The 11,865-nt window shown below is 38.0% G+C and overlaps 1 protein-coding gene across 2 annotated transcripts in view; it reads left to right on the forward strand.

The window, feature by feature from the left end:
- Positions 1–7,556, forward strand: part of ADGRF1 (adhesion G protein-coupled receptor F1) — a 42,183-nt gene extending 34,627 nt beyond the window's left edge. The window contains exons 12-15 of one of the 2 annotated variants that reach the window (XM_030802802.1): positions 97–138; positions 1,511–1,570; positions 6,102–6,168; positions 7,372–7,445. In XM_030802802.1, the coding sequence (XP_030658662.1) occupies positions 97–138; positions 1,511–1,570; positions 6,102–6,168; positions 7,372–7,445 (243 nt within the window). Of the gene's footprint in view, positions 1–96; positions 139–1,510; positions 1,571–6,101; positions 6,169–7,371 lie in introns of both variants that reach the window. The other variant, XM_030802803.1, reaches the window with a different exon arrangement.
- Positions 7,557–11,865: the final 4,309 nt, after the last annotated feature.

Raw genomic sequence — 11,865 nt, forward strand, 5'->3', positions numbered from 1 at the left:
TTCAATGTGGGGTGATTGAATAGTGTTACCTATAAATGCTTTCTTTTTTGGAAAAGAAAAATACAATACATGTGATTTATTCCTTTTTTTTTAAAGGGATTTTTTATCTTATGCTTTGGAATACTCTTGGACAGTAAGGTATGTGCATTTATTTCTCTCATTAACCCCTAGCCCAGACATCTTAGGCCCCCTTCCCTTTGTTCTGAGGCCTTTATTCATATAATAAGAGGTTGCACTATGGGTACTTTTGTAATAAAATTCTGCGCTTTTAGAGAAGTCAGGCTCAGTCAGAAAACAAAGGAACTAGACAGTCACTGCTGATAAAGCTTGCAGAACGAATCAAACATGTAATGTAAACGTTGTCGGAAAAAAGGGGAATTCTTTTTACCTTTAACTTTTCTAATTTAAATTATGGTATGGTAATAATTCCACAGCAAAATTGCTTTGCTAAGAGGTGAATTCTCTTTTGTTCTTTCAATTAGCCTACCCATTTATTTAGAATATGCCGAAAGATATATCTACTTCTATACTTGTAGAGTTTTAAACAGTAAGTGTTAATAGCCTCTCAGAGACTATTATTCTAAGTGAAGTAACTCAGGAATGGAAAACCAAGCATTGCATATTTTCACTTATAAGTGGGTGGTAGGCTTTGAGGATGCAAAGACATAAAAATGACACAATGGAATTTGGGGTCTCAGGGGAAAATGGTGGGAAGGGGGCGAGGGATAAAAGACTACAAATTGGGTGCAGTATACACTGCTCAGGTGATAGGTGCATCAGAATCTCACAAATCACCACTAAAGAACGTACTCACGTAACCAAACACCACTTGTTCCCCAATAACCTATGGAAATAAAAATATTTTAAAAAGTAAAGTATGCTGTTGAAGAAAAATAAATAAATAAATAGCCTCTCACATTAAATAAAATTTCCAGTGAAAAACAGTGAGTTTAGATGAAAGATAATAGAAAAAAAATTTAAATATACTTGTTTCATAAACCCAAGCATTAAACAATTCTGTTGGGAGAGGTGAAGGCCGTAAGCTAATAGATGTATAGTCTTTGTTTTAATAATAAAATAAAAATTTTTTTATAATTAGCAAAATTGTTGGATTATAGGAACAATTTTGCACATGAACAAACGCCTATCTACAAAGAAGCAATTTGCTGTTCGTAATTGTACTAAATAATTGCCTTGTCTTACCATTCTTGTGGCTAGGAAACTCTTCACCTCAAAGATACACTTCAATTTAGCAATTATTGCCAACTACTAATGTCTAAAATTGGAATGAGTATGGCATTTGGTACTATTGTTCTTTGTTGAATTCTAGTTTTGTTTATAGGTAAAGAGATGAAGAAAATAATCTTTCTACCAGACATCCATTCATGGTCTACTAACTGCTTCTAGGAAATAATACTATTAAATAACCATTTCAACCTGCAGCTGTTCTTGATTTGTCTGTGTATGATTCTATGTGTATCTCCTCAATATTTCTTTGTTGCCCTTATAGCTGCGACAACTTCTGTTCAACAAGTTGTCTGCCTTAAGTTCTTGGAAGAAAACAGAAAAGGTAATTATCTCCTACTGCCATGAATCCAACACATGAAGTTCCAGTTTTGCATTCTTCTCTTTATACAGTCTTGCTGCAAGCCAACTTTTGTGTAAACCCCTTGAATTTCTTTCACCATTATATTCCTGGTATCTGACATGGAGCCTGGCACATGAGTGATAGTAAAGAGTTGTTGAGTGAATGAGTGATTAAATGAATGACTGTGAAGTCATGGAAACTTACAAGGATGCTCAAGTATGGAAGTCTGTGGGTGCTTGTGAGTGAATACTTTTGAACAATGGCATTTACTTTAGTCTGACTTGCTTGTCAATATTTAGAACTAGCAAGGCCCTTTTCTTCATCTGACTTTCCGAACCTTCTGTAAACCATTTTTCCTTCTCTAGACAGATAAAAGGAGAGATCTTGGTTAAATTCTTGTCTTTAAATTTGGTTAACTTCTAATATATAAAAGTATTATGTATTAATAATTTTCTTTTTTTAGGCTGGTATCACTGATTCTGTTACTTGCAATCTTAGCTCTTAAGTCTACAAACTCACAAGTTTTTAAGGAAAGGGAGGATTTCTGTTTCATTCTTTGCCATAAAAGTATAATCCATATGAGGATAGTATATTTAGAAACAAAAGTACTTGAACACATATTTTGTGTTTTCAATGTTATTTAGACTTTTGTTTTTCAGCAAGGCACTGAGGGCCTTTCAGAAGGAGTTCTAAAGCAGAGAATTTCTGTATTTTATAAAAGTCAACTGACTTAACTGCATCCAAATCTATATGGGTATTTAGAGATTTTTACAAGTGACAATATAACTTTTTGAAATAAAAATCAATAAGGAAATTTTCCTCTGGCATTAAAAAATCTTCCTTGGTCTGCATTTTTCAGCAGACAGCACTGCTGTGAATGACGGAGCACTGGCCCATGAGCAGGTGGACCAGTCCTGCCCTTGTATTTTTGACTCCGTGACCAGTTGGCTGTGTGATCTTAGGAAAGTCACTTCGTCTCTAAGTTTCAATTTTCTCAACTGTAGAAAATAAACGTTAGACTAGTTATTCAAAGCAGAAGTTCTCACATTCTGGGATTTAGATTTTATGTCTGGAAGAACTAAAAATCACTCGAACCAGAATTTGTGAAACTAATGAGTCATTATCTACACTTAGGAAAAGGAGAAAATTACAGCACATGTGACTACATCAAAGATAAAACCTTTAGTGAATATAATGAGATGGGACACTCCCCACCCTGCAAAGCAGAAAGTCAAAATTTTTCTCTTTTGAAAACCAAAGAAGGAAAAATACTCCCAAGTAAAATAAAACAAGAGCAAAAGCAAGAATGCCTAATGGTTTCTCTCTGTTTCTAACATCAAGCACTGACACTTCTGAGAAGGCAGTGTCTGTATTTGTACCTTCTCCCCAATTTCATTTCCAAATTAGGTGACAAAAATGAGATTTTGTTGCTGGTTAGGTGGCTCATTTGTTTTAAAATAAATATACATTTTTTTCAAGAAGAAAATATGGGCATTTATAATTTTCTTAGAGAGTTTGAATGAAAAAGCAGGACCCCAAGGACACCAAATGACAGATGATGAGAAGGTGAGAAAGAGATCACACTTGATGAATATTCCTGCCGAGAAACTCGCTGGTGAGCAAAATCAGCGAGAGTGGTAACCAGACGTAGACCCAGCACGGCAGTGACAGGCTAGAGTTGAAGTTGCCAGGATGTGACAAGTTCGTATGTTGGGAGGAGTGAGCCAGTGAAGAGACTCTGAAAACAAATGAGAGAGAGAGAGAGAGAGGATAATGGGCAGAAGAGGACTCCTGGGAAGACAGAGGGATTGGTTGGACCCAAGATGGAGGGATTAGCTCCTTAGCTTGACACAGAAAGTACCACACTGATGCAGGAGGAGCAACATGTATAAATTGGGATTCTAAGTGAAAAAGTATCTGAGACAGGTCTCAATCAATTTAGAAGTTTATTTGCCAGGGTTAAGGATCATGAGCCATGACACAGCCTCAGGAGGTTCTGAGAATGTGTGCCAAAGATGGTTGGATTACAGCTTGATTTTATACATTTTAGGGAGACATAAACATCAGTCAGTACATGTGAGGTATATCTTGGTTCAGTCTGGAAAGATGGGACAACTCAAAGTAGGGGCAGGAGGGCTTCCACGTCATAGATGGATTCAAAGATTTTCTCACTGGCAATTGGCTGAAAGAGTTACATTATTGTCTAAAGACCTGGAATCAATAGAAAGGAGTTTCTGGGTTAAGCTAAGGGGTTGTGTAGACCAAGGTTCTTTTTATGTACACGAAGCCCTTTGGTTCTTTTTATGTACACGAAGCCCTTTGATGCAAGAGATGCAAATGTTTTCTATTCAGACCTTTTTTTTTTTTTTTTTTGAGACAGAGTCTCGCTCTGTCTCCCACGCTGGAGTGCAGTGGCACAATCTCGGCGCACTGCAAGCTCCGCCTCCCGGGTTCACGCCATTCTCCTGCCTCAGCCTCTCCAAGTAGCTGGGACTACAGGCGCCCGCCACCACGCCCGGCTAATTTTTTGTATTTTTAGTAGAGACGGGGTTTCACCGTGGTCTCGATCTCCTGACCTCATGATCCGCCCGCCTCGGCCTCCCAAAGTGCTTTTAAAGGATATAGACTCTCAGCTAATCTCTTCAGGATCAGAAAAAGATCTGGAAAGTGAAGGGAATTTTCTACAGAATATAAATTTCTTCCACAAGAGACAGCCTTGCAGGGCCATTTCAAAATATGTCCAAGAAATATATTTTGTGGTAAAATACTTTGATTTCTTTCAGGACCTATCTGTCGTATGATGCTATGCTAGAGTTTGGTTGGAATTTGGTATCTTATTGCTACAAAGAATCTGTTCTATCAGTCTTAAGATCTCAGTTTTGTGTCTGAGCTCCAAAGGGACAAGGGTACAATGAAGCATGTCTGACCCCCACTTCCCATCATAACCTCAACTAGTTTTTCAGGTTTCTTTGAAATCTCCTTGGCTGAGAGGGGGATCCATTCAGTTGGTTGCGGGGCTTAGAATTTTATTTTTGTTTACAGTGTCATGATGTTGAGAGTTCGAACCTTGATACTTTTTTTGTTTGTTTGTTTTTCTTAAGTAGTGGACAAGGCTATCCTCTGAGAGATAGCTAAAGGAGGAGTAAAGTAGGGATCCTGAACAGAGCAGTGAGACTATGATAGTTGACTGAAGGGAATGAAAGAAGAGCCAGCAATAGTCTCAGCAAGGACCATCCTTCAAGCCACAGCACTTTGTATGGACCCCAAATCTTCTCCATGCTCAGGCCCCTGTCTTGACCCTCCATTGTCCTTAGGCATGTTCTCTGTAACTCTTCTCCAAGACACAGACTCTGGTGGCCTCAATGGACCCCCCTCCACAAAGAACAGATTTACAGACCTACATCTGAGTTCCAGTAACTCACGGCCTGTTATTTGGCCAAGTGCTTCGACCCACACAACTTCACACACCTGAAGAGGCTACTTCTTCCCAGACCACAAGGAAGTATGTTGAGTATGTTACAACCTAAAATTTCTATCTCCAAAAGGTACAGGATGCAATTTTAAGTGCCATGATCCCTGACCTTGTGATTTTTTTTAAAAGGGTTATAGCATTAAATGTTTGCTGAGCCCTGAATTCTAGAAAATTAATTATTTTGCTTTGAAAGTTTCAAATCTTTTTAATTCTTATTTTTGTAGCTTTTTTTTTTCAGAGCTCAGTGTGCCTTAATACCAGTGAAAATTGAAAAACTATCACTGTTCTATCTACTGAATATAATAAGAACATGTTTTTCCCACCTTGGTTTGGTTTCCTTGTGGCATAGACTGCAGCAAGGAATGGAACTTTTTCCTTCCAATATTCCCAGTGCCAGAACAGCATCTGGCACACAAAGACATTCAATATGAGATGGTAAATTAATGGACAAATGAATGATGAAATAATGAGTAGAAAAATATATAATGTATGTAAACACTTTTATCTTTCCTGATAAGTACATGCTTTGTGTTTCAAATATTTTATTTTATTTGATAATTCAGCTTTTAAATTATTGAACTCTGCAGCAATGACCAAAGCGTCATTCACAAGTAGGTTTGAGAGCTAAGATGAGCAAGAGTAAAGCAAAGCTTTATGGGGAAACTTTTTTAATAGGAGCAGTGTTTTTCCTCCATTTTCCTCCATAGGTTTCTCTTCTAGTAACAAATGTGATCCAAAGAAATGTAAGCATAGACATGAAAAGGGATAATGCCGCCTTTAAAACTGTTTTCTAGTTTGTTGTTAGAAGTTATAAAAATATACAGGAACACAGCATTCACTTGAAAATAAATTTTTAGGCATTTTAAATAGATTAAAGCAGAAGAAAGAGTGAAAAAGTAACCATTCCAAATTCTTTAAAAGAGAATAGCACCCGTGAAAATGGAATAAAGAATCGTTGATGACACCAGGAAGTCAGGAAATGCAGACCAACAGTAAAAGAATGCTATTAATGTCCAAACGACCTATTTTTCTTTTGTGCAGCAAAACTCATCAGATTTATCTGCCAAACCCAAATTCTCAAAGCCTTTCAACCCACTGCAAAACAAAGGTGAGTTACAATAAAACCAAAGGTTATAAAAGGTGTGAAAAGAGAATATGAGTATATCATATGAATAAAATTCAATGGCAACATGTAAGAAACTCATGTGAGAAGTGTGGGATTGTCAGCCAGCCATGTTTTCAGAGTTCATCCGGACTGTGCTCAGGGCTGACACAACAATGTAGGCGACTTGATGCTCATGGAGACCCAGAGAGTATCTTTATGTAATGTCATCACAAATTATCTCTGTTTCCCCAGTTTGACAGTATATAAATCTGTGGCATTGATCATTGAGGTCTTGAGGGGAAGGAATGTGGTTAGACAAACACCACTTATGTCCTTACTGGAGAATCACCCCTTTGTGCCAGCTGCTGAGCAGTGGGCATGCGGCCAGGTGCTTGTGCCCTGATGTTGCACATGTCCTCCTCCCTAAAATGCCCCTGGGCAGGAAGGGGCCACACTTGCTAAGAGTGAAAGAGCACTGTCTCCTCCACCTGTGACATGCATTGGCCCTATGTTCATTGATTGGCAGTTACTAAAGTCTGTGCTCTTCAGCAACTGCAAGACCAGTGTTTAAACATTGCAAGTAGTCACAGCATTCTTGGAGGAGAGAGAAGGTTGGAACATGGAAGTGGAGGAGGAGACATTGCCTTACAAGTTAAGTTGAAATCATACTTAAGAGTTCAAGTCCCATTTCACATTCAGTTATGTCAATGTCATCATTAATGTAGGAAACTCATTTTATATTCCCATTGAAATTATTCAAATTCCAGATAAAGTACAAGTGTCTGGAGAATGTGCTTGTCCTGGACCCTTGGGTTCTGTTGTTGTTGTCACCAGTCAGCTTGAGTGCTTTTTACAAGTCTCTACCTTTTGGGGGCATTTTTTCCTCATCTATAAAATAAAAAGCTAAGAGATTACTAAGATTCTTCCAGCAATAACATATTGTGATCTCAATCTACTTTATGCCATTTCCCAGCAATATTTGAAAAACATGATATTTCTGAAATAAGTGACGCTTGACAAATGCAAGCTTCTGGGGTGTCGGTGAAATGCTATTTCTCTCCACCAACCACAGTTTTTTTGTCTTTCCCTGGAATCTTTTTAAAACTGTTCCTAGTTGTAAAATAATCTACAGGCTAATTTTCCTTTTGGTCTCATGCTTGATTTCAACAGAGTAACAATAATTATTTCCTTTTTTTCCCCCTTCAGGCCATTATGCATTTTCTCCTACTGGAGATTCCTCCAACGACATCATGCTAACTCAGTTTTTCTCAAATGAATAAGGCAAGGAATCATCAAATCAAGAAAAAATTTCCAAAACAACTTGACATTTAGAGACAAATGTCAATGAAGAAATTATGCTCAGTATTCGACTGGGTTTTCTGATTTAGGGGTCTGGGAATAAAACAAGAATGTCTCAGTGGCTTCACTACTGCTCCCTTTTGTCTTCAATTAAATGAAAAGAAGATTTATTTCCATGTGATTTGATTCAAAGACAGTGCTCCATAAATGCAGAAGAGTAGGTTTTGTTAGAAATTGTGTCAGTTGTACCTTGACCGTAAAATATGGTTTCTGTTTTCATAAAACAGCATTATTCACATGGCATTTCCAATAACGCGGATTGAAGTAAGAAAATTTTATGAAATAGATTTAGATAAATTAATAGGCCGCGTTCGTTTTCTTGTCAAAAAGTTACTGGTGGGGAGAGGGTGGGAAAAAGTTATTAGTGCAAATTTCCTAGATAAAAAAACCATTTCTGTTTCAAATTTTCCAGTTGAATTTTATGTTTGCTTTTGCTTTTTAGGTTCTATCACTTAACATTGAAAGTTAATCAGAAATGAAATGTAAACTTCCATTTCAGATAGTTTTGTAACCATTTATCAGAAAGTATAATAATGTGATATGCTATGTACTGTGGTATTTTTCAGTTTACAAGGCACTTTCATCTGGTCCTAAACCCTGCAAACCAAAGTGTCAAGGCAGACCTAGTACAGAGATGAGGGCATGGGGCTCAGAGAGGTAAAGTGACTTGCCAAAGATTGTGAAGACAGTTAAGGGGAATTGGGGATTTTTAGGACTTTTGTCTCCCCGACCATTTCTACAGCCAATAAAAGCCTTGAAAATTACCTTTAGCCCTAGTAAATCTTTATGAGGTCAGTTACACAGTTCACCACTCCCACATATATTCAAGCAATAAAAAGAAAACACAACATCTAACAGAAACAAAAAGCTGCACAGAAAAGAAAACAAACAATGCATACAACCTAGCTCAGCTGTTAATAGAATATAAACAATCTCAATAACGTGAAATGATTTTGATATAACCAAACTAATAACAATGTAACTATATTGAGAAGGTGGAGACTAGAGAGTGTTTTGGTGGGGGGGAGGATGGCAAAAGAGATCTAAATCAAGCTTTTCCAACCCTCTGCCCACAGGTTGCATGCTGCCAAGGACGGCTTTGAATGTAGCCCAACGTAAATTCATAAACTTTCTTAAAATATTGTGAGTTTATTTTGTGATTTTTTTAGCTCATCAGCTATCGTTAGTGTTAGTGTATTTTACGTATGGCCCAAGACAATTCTTCTTATTCCAGTGTGGCCCAGGGAAGCCAAAAGATTGGACACCCCTGATAAATCTTCATTCTTTGCTTTTGTAAATCAATAAAAGTGAGAAACCAAGAAGTAGTATTATAACCATGTCATTTAGAAATAAGTGAAAAATACCAAAAGAACCAGCTAAATCAGTTCAAAATATTTGTCTCTGAGAAGCAGGGAATCATAGAGTTATTTGACTCTTAAAATCATATTCATGTGACTTTCATTCAACATAAATAAATTGTGCAAGCACCTGGGTATGTTTTGTAACTTGAAGGAAACATTCAGGATATCCTAAAATTAGAAGTCGCTTTGATTTATTTGCTTGAACTTGGAGGCTCAGTGCTCTCCACTCTTATGTGGTATTAGTCAGCTGCTTCAGGTCTTTGAGATGCCTATGAGACATCAATTTAGGATGTTAAGTGAGTCACTGGGTATACTAACCCATTGTTCAAAGGAAGGTCTGGGCTGGAGATACATTTCTGTGGTCACCAGCATAGGGATGGTGCTTAAAGCCATGGGACCAGAGGAGATCACCTAGCAGGGACTGGTGGAAAAGTGAGGAGGTCCTTGGAGTACCCCACCATTTACAGAAAGGGAGAGGAGAGGAGGAGGATCCAGTAAAGGGGTGTGAGAATGAACACCCTTGTGAGGTAGAAGGAAAACCAGGAGAATGTTGTGTCCCAGAAGCTCAGAGAAACATTTCAAGAAGGTTTTCAAAGACAGCAACTGGGTTAAATACTGCTGCGAGTCAGGGAAGATGAGGCCCCTGACTTGACTATTTGAGTTTGAAACATGAAGATCACTGACGTATTGATATAATAGGCCCTCAGAGTAAGAAATTCCACTGTCAGGAAGTTTCACATAGAACTCATGTTTAGACTTTGCATAGCCCTCTATTGAATAAGCTCTTCCAGATCTGTAAATAATTATTTTAGAAAGATTAATTTTCTCCATTTCTCTTACGCTTCCAGAACAAATGAATGGGGCGGACAGAGGGTCACTCTGTAGTGCAGTGTTTATCAGACTAATGCAAATGTTGGTAAAAGTCCCATTCTGTTTCTTTCCAAGTGGTTCTTTTTTTTTTAAATTATACTTTAAGTTCTAGGGTACATGTGCACAACGTGCAGGTTTGTTACATATGTATACATGTGCCATGTTGGTTTGCTGCACCCATCAACCCTTCATCCACATTAGGTATTTCTCCTAATGCTATCCCCCCCACAGCCCCCCACCCCCTGACAGGTCCCAGTGTGTGATGTTCCCGCCCTGTGTCCGAGTTCTCATTGTTCAATTCCCACCTACGAGTGAGAACATGCAGTGTTTGGTTTTCTGTCCTTGTGATAGTTTGCTGAGAATGATGGCTTCCAGCTTCATCCACGTCCCTACAAAGGACACGAATTCATCCTTTTTTGTTGCTGCATGGTATTCCATGGTGTATATGTGCCACATTTTCTTAATCCAGTCTATCATTGATAGACATTTGGGTTGGTTCCAAGTCTTTGCTATTGCAAATAGTGCCACAATAAACGTGTGCGCATGTGTCTTTATAGTAGCATGATTTATAAACCTTTGGGTATATACTCAGTAATGGGATCACTGGGTCAAATGGTATTTCTAGTTCTAGATCCTTGAGGAATCGCCACACTCTCTTCCATAATGGTTGAACTAATTTACACTCCCACCAACAGTGTAAAAGCATTCCTATTTCTCCACATCCTCTCCAGCATCTGTTGTTTCCTGACTTTTTAATAATTGCCATTCTAACTGGTGTGAGATGGTATCTCATTGTGGTTTTGATTTGCATTTCTCTGATGACCAGTGATGGTAAGCATTTTTTCATGTGTCTGTTGGCTGCATAAATGTCTTCCTTTGAGAAGTGTCTGTTCATATCCTTTGCCCACTTATGGATGAGGTTGTTTGGTTTTTTCTTGTAAATTTGTTTGAGTTATTTGTAGATTCTGGATATTAGCCCTTTGTCTGATGGGTAGATTGGAAAAATTTTCTCCCATTCTGCCTGTTCACTCTGATGGTAGTTTGTTTTGCTGTGCAGAAGCTCTTTAGTTTAATTAGATCCCATTTGTGTATTTTGGCTTTTGTTGCCATTGCTTTTGGTGTTTTAGTCATGAAGTCCTTGCCCATGTCTATGTCCTGAGTGGTATTGCCTAGGTTTTCTTCTAGGGTTTTTATGGTTTTAGGTCTAACATTTAAGTCTTTAATCCATCTTGAATTAATTTTTGTATAAGGTGTAAGGAAGGGATCCAGTTTCAACTTTCCACATATGGCTAGCCAGTTTTCCCAGCACCATTAATTAAATAGGGAATCCTTTCTCCATTTCTTGTTTTTGTCAGGCTTGTCAAGGATCAGATGGTTGTAGATGTGTGGTGTTATTTCTGAGGCCTCTGTTCTGTTCCATTGGTCTATATATCTGTTTCAGTACTAGTACCATGCTGTTTTGGTTACTGTAGCCTTGTAGTATAGTTTGAAGCCACATTTGTCTTGGCAATGTGGGCTCATTTTGGTTCCACATGAACTTTAAAGTAGTTTTTTCCAATTCTGTGAAGAAAGTCATTGGTAGCTTGATGGGGATGGCATTGAATCTATAAATTACCTTGGGCAGTATGGCCATTTTCATGATACTGATTCTTCCTATCCATGAGCATAGAATGTTCTTCCAGTTGTTTGTATCCTCTTTTATTTTGTTGAGCAGTGGTTTGTAGTTCTCCTTGAAGAGGTCCTTCACATCCCTTGTAAGTTGGATTCCTAGGTATTTTATTCTCTTTGAAGCAATTGTGAATGGGAGTTCACTCATGATTTGGCTCTCTGTTTGTCTGTTAATGGTGTGTAGGAATGCTTGTGATTTTTGCACATTGATTTTGTATTTTTTTGTATCCTAGACTTTGCTGAAGTTGCTTATCAGCTTAAGGAGATTTTGGGCTGAGACGATGGGGTTTTCTAAATATACAATCATGTCATCTGCAAACAGGGACAATTTGACTTCCTCTTTTCCTAACTGAATACATTTTATTTGTTTCTCTTACCTGATTGCCCTGGCCAGAATTTCCAATACTATGTTGAATAGGAGTGGTGAGAGAGGGCATCCTTG

Source organism: Nomascus leucogenys, chromosome 22a (assembly GCF_006542625.1).
Source record: "Nomascus leucogenys isolate Asia chromosome 22a, Asia_NLE_v1, whole genome shotgun sequence".
NCBI classification, from domain to species: domain Eukaryota; kingdom Metazoa; phylum Chordata; class Mammalia; order Primates; family Hylobatidae; genus Nomascus; species Nomascus leucogenys.